The sequence below is a fragment of the Halictus rubicundus genome, unplaced genomic scaffold (genome assembly GCF_050948215.1).
Source record: "Halictus rubicundus isolate RS-2024b unplaced genomic scaffold, iyHalRubi1_principal scaffold0075, whole genome shotgun sequence".
Taxonomy (NCBI): Eukaryota; Metazoa; Arthropoda; class Insecta; order Hymenoptera; family Halictidae; genus Halictus; species Halictus rubicundus.
Genome location: NW_027488616.1, coordinates 174,462 through 190,970, shown reverse-complemented (window position 1 = coordinate 190,970; position 16,509 = coordinate 174,462). Strand labels below are relative to the sequence as shown.

Sequence of the window (16,509 nt, the reverse complement as noted above, 5' to 3'; positions counted from 1 at the left end):
AAAATACACATGCGTGACTAAAGCCCTTTTCCGATTTTTGTCCGTCCTTCGACTAATCACGAAGAATGCTAATCCTTGAGTTGCCGCACGCGAGGCGCTTGAGGATTCGAGCTGATGGCATTGGAAAAGTGGCCATAAGTCAATCCGTGCGACCCTCATACCGTGTACCGTCCGCGAGGTACTTGAGGGTTCCGGATTCGGACACAGCGGGCCTTATGGCCCACTACACGCGGCGGACAAGGGGTCCTAAATCCTCTTCCGCACGACGCGAGGCACGCTCGGGTTGCGCTACAACCACAATAACCGTGTCTTTGGGTTTCGTCAAACGGACGAAAACCAGAGACAGTAAACGCACATTTTTTCCAGCCCTCGGTCTTCGTCACCGGACCTCGGCCACGGGGCAATAAATTAGCTGCTAGCCACTTGGCTAGCACGGCGTACATGGGCCACTTAGGCCTTCGTCGCGCTGCTCCGGGGTCCCATAAATCGCGCATTTTGGGAATTCTCCCTTATTGACTTGAGGTGGGGACTTCCTCCTCCACCGGTGAGGGCTGTTTCAGAAGAACCTCCACCCTCAAGTCAAATCAACGAATGGGGATGCTTCTTCCCCCGAAAACGGGCCCAGGGCCAAAAAATCGCGTCACCACCGAGGTGACGAGTAAGCGGGCCTCGGAGCAGAGCGGCAGAATCGGCAAAGTTCGCATCCGAAAAAGTCAGCTTCAGAATCAGAGTCAGTAATCGCGCTATACCGTACCACCGCTACAATTCATTGTATACAATTTAACTAGTCACCCAAGGTTAGTTCGGCCGGTGACAGGGCATTTGTTAAGTTTAAAATAAATTCTATTTGACACAAACGCGCGCATAATTTCTTCGTGAAAACGAACAGCCCAACTTTCCATGGTCCTTCGAGCCGGATCAGTGATCTAGTGGAGTGCGGTGAGACAAACAATTAAATTGAACGAGATCCGTCACATTTGACGGTGTTCAACATCTTCGTGGAAGCCACAGCGCAGTCGTACAACCAAATTGGGGTCACCTACGCAGTGAAGCTACCTTTTGGGAAAGGACGACCAACCACGAGGATCAACGACAGATCTGAGGAGCCGAGCATCCTACCTGCTGATTCTCCAGGAAAGGAAGCCAGAACAAAGGGACCGAAAGAAGCCATCAACAAGGTAGGCTTGTCACATCGCGCATCAATCAACTCCCTTTCTTTCCGTCTTCCTTCCTGTCTCGATTTCACGAAATGGCTCAAGTGCAAGATGACGAAATTCGCGCATTAAAACATAGAAGTAGATATTTCAAAGGCCAGATCACGACATTATCTAACTATCTAGAATTTTACAAAGTCTCCGCGAAAGAACGAATTAAGCTTCGCGAAAGAATCGAGCGTCTGAAAGGCTTATTCAACAAATTCAACGAGCAACAACACGACCTCATGATGCTTTCCGACGAGCATGAAAATTTGGAGTTACAACGCGAAGAAATCACGGATCACTACGACGATGTGATCGCCTCCGCGCTTGAACTACTCGAAAGACTCAGTATCGCGCAAAATACAATTCCAACAGAATCCTCGTTCAGTAAACCGAATTCGCTTCCAGTAAACCTACCCAAAATAAATTTACCAAAATTCGATGGTCGCATTGAAAACTGGATCACCTTTAAAGATGCGTTCCAGACCATGATTCACGCGCACGAAGGTCTCAGCAACATACAGAAGTTGAATTACTTGAAGCTTTCTTTATCCGGAAGGGCCGAAACCGCGATAGGCGCCTTCACGATTAGTGACGATAACTACGCAGCCGCTTGGGAACATCTTAATGAAATATATGACAACAAACGCGCTTTGGTTCTTCGACACGCGGCACTTTTACGCGATACACCAGCGATGCCAAACGAGTCATCCGAGGCGATCCGAGATATAGTGAATTACATGCAATTACACATAAGATCGCTACAAGCCTTAGGTCGAAGTTGGGAGGATATTGCAAACGATCTCCTTACGAGCATCGTCATTTCGCGAATGGGCAAGGATACCAGGAAAACGTGGGAACGCACGTTAGCCGATACCCAAATGCCCAAAATTAACGACATTTTCAAATTTTTACACATGTCATCGCATAAGTGTAAAGATTATGAATCAGTATCGAACATAAATCCGACGCAATATTCCTCACCCATTAAACCGCAATATAATAATCGCGCCAAGGCCAATAACCGCTGGCACAATAAACGTCCGTCTCCACCATCGTCGCCAATGTCGAATCGTCGGCAAGTTTTCGTAACCGAGCAGCGATCACCATCATGTGATATCTGCAAGACGGGAAATCACGCGGCTTTCCAATGCAAAACATTTTTAGACGGATCGGTTGAAAAACGCATCGAACTAGCACGCAAGGCTAAGCTATGCCTAAATTGCCTGAAACCGGGTCATTCGCATGATACCTGCTACGGGGGCAGGTGCAAAAAATGCAACGCGCCGCACAATACGCGACTGCATCGGGAGCGTAAACACGAACGGTCAAATCCCGAAACAAACGCAGAAACCACACAGACCAACGAATCCTGACTTACTACGCGCTTCGACGTTACACACCAATTAAATAATCAGATCACCTCACTAATTACAGACGGATCAACTCACGGTTTAATGGCTACAGCCATAGTCAACGCAATGGATCTAGACAAAAACCCTGTCGAGTGCAGAACTTTGCTGGATACCTGTTCAAACGCGAATTTCATCACCGAAAGTTTGGTCAAAAAATTAAGATTACCAACGCGCGAACAAAGTGTAACGATCGAGGCGCTAAATGAGTTAAACACGGTAACGAATCGGCTTGTCAAGGCGAACATAGTTTCGAGACAAAATAACTTCAACCGCACATTGGAATTCTTTGTGATACCACGAATCGCGGGCCAATTGCCCGATTGTCAAATCGATCGCACAAGGGTACAAATACCACACAACATAAAATTATCCGATCCTCACTTCCACAAACCGGCACCAGTCGACATGCTGATCGGTACGGGACCGACACTCTCGTGCTTCAGCATCGGTCAAATTAATTTATCTGCTCGGAATGATTCTGACCTAGTTTTACAAAAATCACAGTTTGGTTGGATCATCGGGGGGAGTGCACCGACCACTTCCCGCAAAAATTCGCGCACAACCTTGTTTAACAACGCCGAGTTCGATCTAAAGAAATTTTGGGAAGTCGAGGAAGGGCCACAGCATTCTCACCTCACACCGGAGGAGGAAGCCTGTGAATCCCATTTTAAACGCACTGTTTCACGTACCGCAACAGGGAGATACGTCGTCGCGCTCCCTTTTAACGAGAAAAAAGCAATTCTAGGCGAAACTTATACGCGCGCATTGAAACGATTTCATTCCCTCGAAAGGCGATTCGTTACCAATCCGGAATTGCAGGCGGAATACGCGAAGGTATTAAACGAATACCTAGAGTTAGGACATCTAACTCAAACAGAATCACCTGCAAATTCAGAGGGATTCTACCTACCGCATCACGCCGTCATCAAACCCTCCAGCTCAACCACAAAGGTTCGAGTTGTATTCGATGGATCGGCAAAATCAAGTTCGGGAGTGTCACTTAATGACGCGCTTTTGACCGGTCCTACAATACAGGACGATATCTTCGGTCTGTTATTACGCTTCCGAATGCATCCGTTTGTGCTTACCGGCGATATCGAGAAAATGTACCGGCAATTTCTCGTCCGAGAAGAAGACAGACCGTACCAAAGAATTCTTTGGCGAAACGCGCAAAACGAAATTTCAACCTTTCAACTAAACACAGTCACATTTGGTCTGTCTTCCGCGCCTTATCTAGCCACACGATGTCTGCAGCAACTTGCAGACGATGAATCGCAAAATTATAAAGCGGCATCCGAAGTCATTAAAAGAGACATCTATGTGGATGATCTCTTGACCGGTGCCGCCACATACCGCGACGCCATCAAATTACGCGATCAAATCATCACTTTGTTAAACAAAGGGGAACTAAACATCCGTCAGTGGGTCTCGAATGATCCACAATTGTTATCCGGTCTTACAGACGACCAGATACACCCAAAATTCTTCGGGGACGCGACCGTCAAAACTTTGGGAGTAGCCTGGGATCCGCGCAACGACACTATTCACTACTCAGTCAACATAAATTCGCCAAACTCACCTACGAAACGCGCAATTCTGTCGACTATCGCAAAAATATTTGACCCCTTGGGTCTTCTCGGTCCAGTAACCGTCACAGCAAAAATTATCATGCAACGCCTGTGGCAATTAAAGATTGACTGGGACGAATCGCTGCCCATGAATGTACAAAACGAGTGGCAAAACTATCGCAACAATCTCAAATTATTGGAAAAGGTCAAATTCAACAGACATATAACGCAACGCTCCGTAAAGAGCATCGAATTACATGGATTTTGCGATGCTAGTGAACGCGCTTACGGAGCTTGTATTTACATTCGCACCATCAACCAGTCCGGAAAAATCAAAACGCAGCTGCTTTGCGCAAAATCTAGAGTCGCGCCGTTAAAAACCATCAGTCTAGCTCGTCTTGAGCTCTGCGGAGCGAACCTACTCGCGACATTATATTGCTCAGTGCGGGAATCACTCACGCACACCATATCCAAAACAACGTTCTGGACCGATTCGACTATCGTTCTGCATTGGTTAGCCAAATCACCTAGCACCTTGAAAACTTTCGTGGCGAATCGCGTCGCGGAAATACAACGCAAAACGCGCATAAAGAATTGGCGACATGTTCGCACTTCCGATAATCCCGCGGATTTATTGTCACGCGGTATCACGGCCAAGGAATTAATCGACAATAGTTTTTGGCAATTCGGTCCGGATTGGCTCGGACTCGACGAATCAGTTTGGCCAGAATCGCGCTTTGAATCTCCCAAGGAAATTCCCGAATTACGCAAAGTCACTTGTTTTGCTTCGTCCGTCATAAACGCCAATGAAATCTTACAGAGATTTTCCTGTATCAAGCGTCTGCGTAGGGTAATCGCCTATTGTCTACGGTTTACAAATAGAAATCGCTGTATCGGACCGCTTTCGGTAGAGGAAATACACCTCGCAAATGAAAGAATTCTCACGTTAATTCAACAACATTCATTTTCGGAGGAAATACACGCACTGAAAACTGGAAGCGAATTACCATCCAAAAGCAAATTGCTTTGTTTGAGTCCCTTTCTCGATGAGAAAGGCATATTACGCGTCGGAGGTCGTCTCCAAAATTCCAAATTCTCATACCAAACGAAACATCCGATACTCTTGCCGAAAAACAATAGCGTCACTAATCTCATCATTCATAACGCACACATCGAACATCATCATTCGGGTCTGACATCCACATTGTACAATGTCAGACAACAATATTGGCCGATCGATGGAAAAAACACAACACGCAAAATATTGCGAAATTGCGTGAAGTGTTTCCGCGTTAATCCACCTACGACAAGATACACAATGGGTAATTTACCAGCAGACAGAGTCACCGAAACTCGACCATTCACCAACATCGGGGTGGATTACTGCGGCCCATTTTTTATTAAGGAACGCAAATTCCGTAATCGCGCTAAAATAAAGGTCTACGTTGCCGTTTTTATTTGTTTCTCCACTAAGGCCATACACCTCGAGGTGGTTAGCGATATGACCACCGAAGCCTTCGTCGCTGCATTGAAACGTTTTATCGCGCGCCGCGGAATATGCAAAAACATATATTCCGACAATGGTACCAATTTCGTCGGTGCCAATAATGACTTGACCGAGCTCTCCAGAGTCCTGCGCGAGGATAAAAGAGTTCGTCGATTTCTTGAGGACAAAGAGATCTCGTGGCACTTCATGCCAGCTTTGTCGCCACATTTCGGCGGGCTCTGGGAGGCTGCGGTCAAGTCATTCAAACATCATCTGAAACGCGTAGTCGGCGATGAACTTTTCACCTATGAGCAATTCGCAACATTTGTAACGGAAATCGAGGCAATCCTTAATTCCCGCCCGTTGACTCCACTCTCGTCCGATCCCAACGATCCACAAGCTCTCACTCCCGGCCATTTTTTGATTGGTTCCGCAATGACAAGCTTACCCGAGGTCAATTTCAACGAGACCTCCAGCAATCGGTTGTCCAAATGGCAACACATCCAGAAGGTGAAACACGACTTCTGGATCAGGTGGTCCAAAGAATACATAAACCACCTGAATGTACGCGCAAAATGGACCAAAGGATCCCACGAGATGAACAAGGGAACCATCGCCATCTTGAAGGACGATCACCTTCCACCATCCCATTGGAGTCTCGGACGCATCGTGGAAGTTCATCCGGGCCAAGATGACATCATTCGCGCAGTTACCGTTAAGACAGTAAACGGCTTGTGCAAACGTAATGTTAAGAAACTCGCGCCTCTTCCCATCGAGACCTAATTCTGTCACCTTATCGCGTTCTATTCTTCATATAGTTAATTTGCGTAAGTTATATTTTTTGTTACTATCGATATAGTCATATTCGCGTTGACTTCATTATGTTTATTTTTTTGTGTGTGTTCTTTTTCTTATATGTATATATCTATATATAGTCCTAGCATATTACGTTTCGATTACTTCGCGCTTATTTTACCGGGCAATTCCGTTCCTGCCATTATAATTTCAAATCGCGCATACTGTCGCTATTGAATGACAGTGCCATTCAACGGGGGGAGCATGTTCGATCCCTTGCAGACAAAAGTACCGTGAATCCTCGCATTTCCGGCCGTAACGCAAGCGAGGATGTTACAGCTGCACGGAGCATGCTCTTTCGCCCAAAAAATACACATGCGTGACTAAAGCCCTTTTCCGATTTTTGTCCGTCCTTCGACTAATCACGAAGAATGCTAATCCTTGAGTTGCCGCACGCGAGGCGCTTGAGGATTCGAGCTGATGGCATTGGAAAAGTGGCCATAAGTCAATCCGTGCGACCCTCATACCGTGTACCGTCCGCGAGGTACTTGAGGGTTCCGGATTCGGACACAGCGGGCCTTATGGCCCACTACACGCGGCGGACAAGGGGTCCTAAATCCTCTTCCGCACGACGCGAGGCACGCTCGGGTTGCGCTACAACCACAATAACCGTGTCTTTGGGTTTCGTCAAACGGACGAAAACCAGAGACAGTAAACGCACATTTTTTCCAGCCCTCGGTCTTCGTCACCGGACCTCGGCCACGGGGCAATAAATTAGCTGCTAGCCACTTGGCTAGCACGGCGTACATGGGCCACTTAGGCCTTCGTCGCGCTGCTCCGGGGTCCCATAAATCGCGCATTTTGGGAATTCTCCCTTAGTGACTTGAGGTGGGGACTTCCTCCTCCACCGGTGAGGGCTGTTTCAGAAGAACCTCCACCCTCAAGTCAAATCAACGAATGGGGATGCTTCTTCCCCCGAAAACGGGCCCATGGCCAAAAAATCGCGTCACCAACGAGGTGACGAGTAAGCGGGCCTCGGAGCAGAGCGGCAGAATCGGCAAAGTTCGCATCCGAAAAAGTCAGCTTCAGAATCAGAGTCAGTAATCGCGCTATACCGTACCACCGCTACAATTCATTGTATCCAATTTAACTAGTCACCCAAGGTTAGTTCGGCCGGTGACAGGGCATTTGTTAAGTTTAAAATAAATTCTATTTGACACAAACGCGCGCATAATTTCTTCGTGAAAACGAACAGCCAACTTTCCACTATCCTATCCTCTATCCTATCCTATCCTCTATCCTATCCTATCCTCTATCCTATCCTATCCTCTATCCTATCCTATCCTCTATCCTATCCTATCCTCTATCCTATCCTATCCTCTATCCTATCCTATCCTCTATCCTATCCTCTATCCTATCCTATTCTATATCCTATCCTATCCTCTATCCTATCCTATCGTCTATCCTATCCTATCCTCTATCCTATCCTATCCTCTATCCTATCCTATCCTCTATCCTATCCTATCCTCTATCCTATCCTCTATCCTATCCTCTATCCTATCCTATTCTATATCCTATCCTATCCTCTATCCTATCCTATCCTCTATCCTATCCTATCCTCTATCCTATCCTATCCTCTATCCTATCCTATCCTCTATCCTATCCTATCCTCTATCCTATCCTATCCTCTATCCTATCTTATCCTCTATCCTATCCTATCCTGTATCCTATCCTATCCTCTATCCTATCCTATCCTCTATCCTATCATATCCTGTATCCTATCCTCTCCTCTATCCTATCCTCTATCCTATCCTCTATCCTATCCTCTATCCTATCCTCTATCCTATCCTATCCTCTATCCTATCCTATTCTATATCCTATCCTATCCTCTATCCTATCCTATCCTCTATCGCCTCGTGTACTCTATCCTATCCAATCCCCTATCCTACCCTCTATCGTCTCCTATCCTCTATCCTATCCAATCCCCTATCCTATCCTCTATGCGATACTATCCTCTATCCTATCCTATCACCTATAATATCGTATCCTGTGTCCTATCCTATCCTCTAGCCTATCCTATCCTGTATCCTATCCGATCCTCTATCCTATCCTATCCTCTATAATATCCTATCCTATCCTCTATCCTATCCTATCATCTATTCTATCCTATCCTCTATCCTATCCTATCCTGTATCCTATCCTATCCTCTATCCTATCCTATCCTCTATCCTATCCTATCCTCTATCCTATCCTATCCTCTATCCTATCCTATCCTCTATCCTATCCTATCCTCTATCCTATCCTATCCTCTATACTATTCTCTATCCTATCCTATTCTATATCCTATCCTATCCTCTATCCTATCCTATCCTCTATCCTATCCTATCCTCTATCCTATCCTATCCTCTATCCTATCCTATCCTCTATACTATCCTATCCTCTATCCCATCCTATTCTCTATCCAATCCTATCCTATCCTGTAGCGTATCCTATTCTCTATCCTATCCAATCCTATGTCCTGTCCTCTATCCTATCCTATCCTATCCTCTATCCTATCCAATCCTCTATCCTATCCTATCCTCTATCCTATCCTATCCTGTATCCTATCCTATTTTCTAGCCTGTCCTATCCTCTATCCTATCCTATCCTGTATCCTATCCTATCCGCTATCCTATCCTATCCTCTATCCTATCCTATCCCCTATCCTATCCTATCCTCTATCCTATCCTATTATCTATCCTATCCTATCCGCTATCCTATACTATCCTCTATCCTATCCCATCCTCTATCCTATCCTATCCTCTATCCTATCCTAACCTCTATCCTATCCTATCCTATCCTGTATCCTATCCTATCCTCTATCCTATCCTATCCTCTATCCTATCCTATCCTCTATCCTATCCTATCCTCTATCCTAGCCTATCCTCTATCCTATCCTATCCTCTATCCTATCCTATCCTCTATCCTATCCTCTATCCTATCCTATTCTATATCCTATCCTATCCTCTATCCTATCCTATCGTCTATCCTATCCTATCCTCTATCCTATCCTATCCTCTATCCTATCCTATCCTCTATCCTATCCTATCCTCTATCCTATCCTCTATCCTATCCTCTATCCTATCCTATTCTATATCCTATCCTATCCTCTATCCTATCCTATCCTCTATCCTATCCTATCCTCTATCCTATCCTATCCTCTATCCTATCCTATCCTCTATCCTATCCTATCCTCTATCCTATCCTATCCTCTATCCTATCTTATCCTCTATCCTATCCTATCCTCTATCCTATCCTATCCTCTATCCTATCCTATCCTCGATCCTATCCTATCCTGTATCCTATCCTATCCTCTATCCTATCCTATCCTCTATCCTATCCTATCCTCTATCCTATCCTCTATCCTATCCTCTATCCTATCCTCTATCCTATCCTCTATCCTATCCTCTATCCTATCCTCTATCCTATCCTATCCTCTATCCCATCCTATTCTATATCCTATACTATCCTCTATCCTATCCTATCCTCTATCCTATCCTATCCTCTATCGCCTCGTGTACTCTATCCTATCCAATCCCCTATCCTACCCTCTATCGTCTCCTATCCTCTATCCTATCCAATCCCCTATCCTATCCTCTATCCGATACTATCCTCTATCCCATCCTATCACCTATAATATCGTATCCTGTGTCCTATCCTATCCTCTATCCTATCCTATCCTCTATCCTATCCTATCCTCTATCCCATCCTATTCTCTATCCAATCCTATCCTATCCTGTAGCGTATCCTATTCTCTATCCTATCCAATCCTCTATCCTATCCTATCCTCTATCCTATCCTATCCTGTATCTTATCCTATTTTCTAGCCTGTCCTATCCTCTATCCTATCCTATCCTGTATCCTATCCTATCCGCTATCCTATCCTATCCTCTATCCTATCCTATCCCCTATCCTATCCTATCCTCTATCCTATCCTATTATCTATCCTATCCTATCCGCTATCCTATACTATCCTCTATCCTATCCCATCCTCTATCCTATCCTATCCTCTATCCTATCCTAACCTCTATCCTATCCTATCCTATCCTGTATCCTATCCTATCCTCTATCCTATCCTATCCTCTATCCTATCCTATCCTCTATCCTATCCTATCCTCTATCCTAGCCTATCCTCTATCCTATCCTATCCTCTATCCTATCCTATCCTCTATCCTATCCTATCCTGTATCCTATCCTATCCTCTATCCTATCCTATGCTCTATCCTATCCTATCCTCTATCCTATCCTATTCTATATCCTATCCTATCCTCTATCCTATCCTATCCTCTATCCTATCCTATCCTGTATCCTATCCTATCCTCTATCCTATCCTATCCTCTATCCTATCATATCCTGTATCCTATCCTCTCCTCTATCCTATCCTCTATCCTATCCTCTATCCTATCCTCTATCCTATCCTCTATCCTATCCTATCCTCTATCCTATCCTATTCTATATCCTATCCTATCCTCTATCCTATCCTATCCTCTATCGCCTCGTGTACTCTATCCTATCCAATCCCCTATCCTACCCTCTATCGTCTCCTATCCTCTATCCTATCCAATCCCCTATCCTATCCTCTATGCGATACTATCCTCTATCCTATCCTATCACCTATAATATCGTATCCTGTGTCCTATCCTATCCTCTAGCCTATCCTATCCTGTATCCTATCCGATCCTCTATCCTATCCTATCCTCTATAATATCCTATCCTATCCTCTATCCTATCCTATCATCTATTCTATCCTATCCTCTATCCTATCCTATCCTGTATCCTATCCTATCCTCTATCCTATCCTATCCTCTATCCTATCCTATCCTCTATCCTATCCTATCCTCTATCCTATCCTATCCTCTATCCTATCCTATCCTCTATCCTATCCTATCCTCTATACTATTCTCTATCCTATCCTATTCTATATCCTATCCTATCCTCTATCCTATCCTATCCTCTATCCTATCCTATCCTCTATCCTATCCTATCCTCTATCCTATCCTATCCTCTATACTATCCTATCCTCTATCCCATCCTATTCTCTATCCAATCCTATCCTATCCTGTAGCGTATCCTATTCTCTATCCTATCCAATCCTATGTCCTGTCCTCTATCCTATCCTATCCTATCCTCTATCCTATCCAATCCTCTATCCTATCCTATCCTCTATCCTATCCTATCCTGTATCCTATCCTATTTTCTAGCCTGTCCTATCCTCTATCCTATCCTATCCTGTATCCTATCCTATCCGCTATCCTATCCTATCCTCTATCCTATCCTATCCCCTATCCTATCCTATCCTCTATCCTATCCTATTATCTATCCTATCCTATCCGCTATCCTATACTATCCTCTATCCTATCCCATCCTCTATCCTATCCTATCCTCTATCCTATCCTAACCTCTATCCTATCCTATCCTATCCTGTATCCTATCCTATCCTCTATCCTATCCTATCCTCTATCCTATCCTATCCTCTATCCTATCCTATCCTCTATCCTAGCCTATCCTCTATCCTATCCTATCCTCTATCCTATCCTATCCTCTATCCTATCCTATCCTGTATCCTATCCTATCCTCTATCCTATCCTATGCTCTATCCTATCCTATCCTCTATCCTATCCTATTCTATATCCTATCCTATCCTCTATCCTATCCTATCCTCTATCCTATCCTATCCTGTATCCTATCCTATCCTCTATCCTATCCTATCCTCTATCCTATCATATCCTGTATCCTATCCTCTCCTCTATCCTATCCTCTATCCTATCCTCTATCCTATCCTCTATCCTATCCTCTATCCTATCCTATCCTCTATCCTATCCTATTCTATATCCTATCCTATCCTCTATCCTATCCTATCCTCTATCGCCTCGTGTACTCTATCCTATCCAATCCCCTATCCTACCCTCTATCGTCTCCTATCCTCTATCCTATCCAATCCCCTATCCTATCCTCTATGCGATACTATCCTCTATCCTATCCCATCACCTATAATATCGTATCCTGTGTCCTATCCTATCCTCTAGCCTATCCTATCCTGTATCCTATCCGATCCTCTATCCTATCCTATCCTCTATAATATCCTATCCTATCCTCTATCCTATCCTATCATCTATTCTATCCTATCCTCTATCCTATCCTATCCTGTATCCTATCCTATCCTCTATCCTATCCTATCCTCTATCCTATCCTATCCTCTATCCTATCCTATCCTCTATCCTACCCTATCCTCTATCCTATCCTATCCTCTATCCTATCCTATCCTCTATACTATTCCCTATCCTATCCTATTCTATATCCTATCCTATCCTCTATCCTATCCTATCCTCTATCCTATCCTATCCTCTATCCTATCCTATCCTCTATCCTATCCTATCCTCTATCCTATCCTATCCTCTATCCTATCCTATCCTCTATCCTATCCTCTATCCTATCCTATCCTCTATCCTATCCTATCCTCTATCCTATCCTATCCTCTATCCTATACTATCCTCTATCCTATCCTATCCTCTATCCTATCCTATCCTCTATCCTATCCTATCCTCTATCCTATCCTATCCTCTATCCTATCCTATCCTCTATCCTATCCTATCCTCTATCCTATCCTATCCTCTATCCTATCCTATCCTCTATCCTATCCTATCCTCTATCCTATCCTATCCTCGATCCTATCCTATCCTGTATCCTATCCTATCCTCTATCCTATCCTATCCTCTATCCTATCCTATCCTCTATCCTATCCTCTATCCTATCCTCTATCCTATCCTCTATCCTATCCTCTATCCTATCCTCTATCCTATCCTCTATCCTATCCTATCCTCTATCCCATCCTATTCTATATCCTATACTATCCTCTATCCTATCCTATCCTCTATCCTATCCTATCCTCTATCGCCTCGTGTACTCTATCCTATCCAATCCCCTATCCTACCCTCTATCGTCTCCTATCCTCTATCCTATCCAATCCCCTATCCTATCCTCTATCCGATACTATCCTCTATCCCATCCTATCACCTATAATATCGTATCCTGTGTCCTATCCTATCCTCTATCCTATCCTATCCTCTATCCTATCCTATCCTCTATCCCATCCTATTCTCTATCCAATCCTATCCTATCCTGTAGCGTATCCTATTCTCTATCCTATCCAATCCTCTATCCTATCCTATCCTCTATCCTATCCTATCCTGTATCTTATCCTATTTTCTAGCCTGTCCTATCCTCTATCCTATCCTATCCTGTATCCTATCCTATCCGCTATCCTATCCTATCCTCTATCCTATCCTATCCCCTATCCTATCCTATCCTCTATCCTATCCTATTATCTATCCTATCCTATCCGCTATCCTATACTATCCTCTATCCTATCCCATCCTCTATCCTATCCTATCCTCTATCCTATCCTAACCTCTATCCTATCCTATCCTATCCTGTATCCTATCCTATCCTCTATCCTATCCTATCCTCTATCCTATCCTATCCTCTATCCTATCCTATCCTCTATCCTAGCCTATCCTCTATCCTATCCTATCCTCTATCCTATCCTATCCTCTATCCTATCCTATCCTGTATCCTATCCTATCCTCTATCCTATCCTATGCTCTATCCTATCCTATCCTCTATCCTATCCTATTCTATATCCTATCCTATCCTCTATCCTATCCTATCCTCTATCCTATCCTATCCTGTATCCTATCCTATCCTCTATCCTATCCTATCCTCTATCCTATCATATCCTGTATCCTATCCTCTCCTCTATCCTATCCTCTATCCTATCCTCTATCCTATCCTCTATCCTATCCTCTATCCTATCCTATCCTCTATCCTATCCTATTCTATATCCTATCCTATCCTCTATCCTATCCTATCCTCTATCGCCTCGTGTACTCTATCCTATCCAATCCCCTATCCTACCCTCTATCGTCTCCTATCCTCTATCCTATCCAATCCCCTATCCTATCCTCTATGCGATACTATCCTCTATCCTATCCTATCACCTATAATATCGTATCCTGTGTCCTATCCTATCCTCTAGCCTATCCTATCCTGTATCCTATCCGATCCTCTATCCTATCCTATCCTCTATAATATCCTATCCTATCCTCTATCCTATCCTATCATCTATTCTATCCTATCCTCTATCCTATCCTATCCTGTATCCTATCCTATCCTCTATCCTATCCTATCCTCTATCCTATCCTATCCTCTATCCTATCCTATCCTCTATCCTATCCTATCCTCTATCCTATCCTATCCTCTATACTATTCTCTATCCTATCCTATTCTATATCCTATCCTATCCTCTATCCTATCCTATCCTCTATCCTATCCTATCCTCTATCCTATCCTATCCTCTATCCTATCCTATCCTCTATACTATCCTATCCTCTATCCCATCCTATTCTCTATCCAATCCTATCCTATCCTGTAGCGTATCCTATTCTCTATCCTATCCAATCCTATGTCCTGTCCTCTATCCTATCCTATCCTATCCTCTATCCTATCCAATCCTCTATCCTATCCTATCCTCTATCCTATCCTATCCTGTATCCTATCCTATTTTCTAGCCTGTCCTATCCTCTATCCTATCCTATCCTGTATCCTATCCTATCCGCTATCCTATCCTATCCTCTATCCTATCCTATCCCCTATCCTATCCTATCCTCTATCCTATCCTATTATCTATCCTATCCTATCCGCTATCCTATACTATCCTCTATCCTATCCCATCCTCTATCCTATCCTATCCTCTATCCTATCCTAACCTCTATCCTATCCTATCCTATCCTGTATCCTATCCTATCCTCTATCCTATCCTATCCTCTATCCTATCCTATCCTCTATCCTATCCTATCCTCTATCCTAGCCTATCCTCTATCCTATCCTATCCTCTATCCTATCCTATCCTCTATCCTATCCTATCCTGTATCCTATCCTATCCTCTATCCTATCCTATGCTCTATCCTATCCTATCCTCTATCCTATCCTATTCTATATCCTATCCTATCCTCTATCCTATCCTATCCTCTATCCTATCCTATCCTGTATCCTATCCTATCCTCTATCCTATCCTATCCTCTATCCTATCATATCCTGTATCCTATCCTCTCCTCTATCCTATCCTCTATCCTATCCTCTATCCTATCCTCTATCCTATCCTCTATCCTATCCTATCCTCTATCCTATCCTATTCTATATCCTATCCTATCCTCTATCCTATCCTATCCTCTATCGCCTCGTGTACTCTATCCTATCCAATCCCCTATCCTACCCTCTATCGTCTCCTATCCTCTATCCTATCCAATCCCCTATCCTATCCTCTATGCGATACTATCCTCTATCCTATCCCATCACCTATAATATCGTATCCTGTGTCCTATCCTATCCTCTAGCCTATCCTATCCTGTATCCTATCCGATCCTCTATCCTATCCTATCCTCTATAATATCCTATCCTATCCTCTATCCTATCCTATCATCTATTCTATCCTATCCTCTATCCTATCCTATCCTGTATCCTATCCTATCCTCTATCCTATCCTATCCTCTATCCTATCCTATCCTCTATCCTATCCTATCCTCTATCCTACCCTATCCTCTATCCTATCCTATCCTCTATCCTATCCTATCCTCTATACTATTCCCTATCCTATCCTATTCTATATCCTATCCTATCCTCTATCCTATCCTATCCTCTATCCTATCCTATCCTCTATCCTATCCTATCCTCTATCCTATCCTATCCTCTATCCTATCCTATCCTCTATCCTATCCTATCCTCTATCCTATCCTATCCTCTATCCTATCCTATCCTCTATCCTATCCTCTATCCTATCCTATCCTCTATCCTATCCTATCCTCTATCCTATCCTATCCTCTATCCTATCCTCTATCCTATCCTATTCTATATCCTATCCTATCCTCTATCCTATCCTATCCTCTATCCTATCCTATCCTCTATCCTATCCTATCCTCTATCCTATCCTATCCTCTATCCTATCCTATCCT

The 16,509-nt window shown here is 43.9% G+C and overlaps 1 protein-coding gene across 1 annotated transcript; it reads left to right on the top strand.

Moving 5' to 3' along the window:
* The first annotated feature begins 2,680 nt into the window (after window positions 1-2,680).
* LOC143363618 (uncharacterized) lies at window positions 2,681-6,451 on the top strand. The gene is made up of 3 exons (XM_076804183.1): window positions 2,681-3,029; window positions 3,492-4,695; window positions 5,323-6,451. The coding sequence occupies exons 1-3, from the start codon at window positions 2,681-2,683 to the stop codon at window positions 6,449-6,451; spliced, it is 2,682 nt and encodes an 893-aa protein (XP_076660298.1).
* The last annotated feature ends 10,058 nt before the right edge of the window (window positions 6,452-16,509 follow it).

Excerpts from the sequence above, each read along its gene's own strand:
- LOC143363618 (XM_076804183.1), top strand. The coding sequence starts at position 2,681 with ATGGATCTAGACAAAAACCCTGTCGAGTGCAGAACTTTGCTGGATACC. Across the intron at positions 3,030-3,491 it reads ACCAGTCGACATGCTGATCG|AATCACCTGCAAATTCAGAG; the intron begins GTACGGGACCGA and ends TAACTCAAACAG. Across the intron at positions 4,696-5,322 it reads TCGACTATCGTTCTGCATTG|CGTCACTAATCTCATCATTC; the intron begins GTTAGCCAAATC and ends GAAAAACAATAG.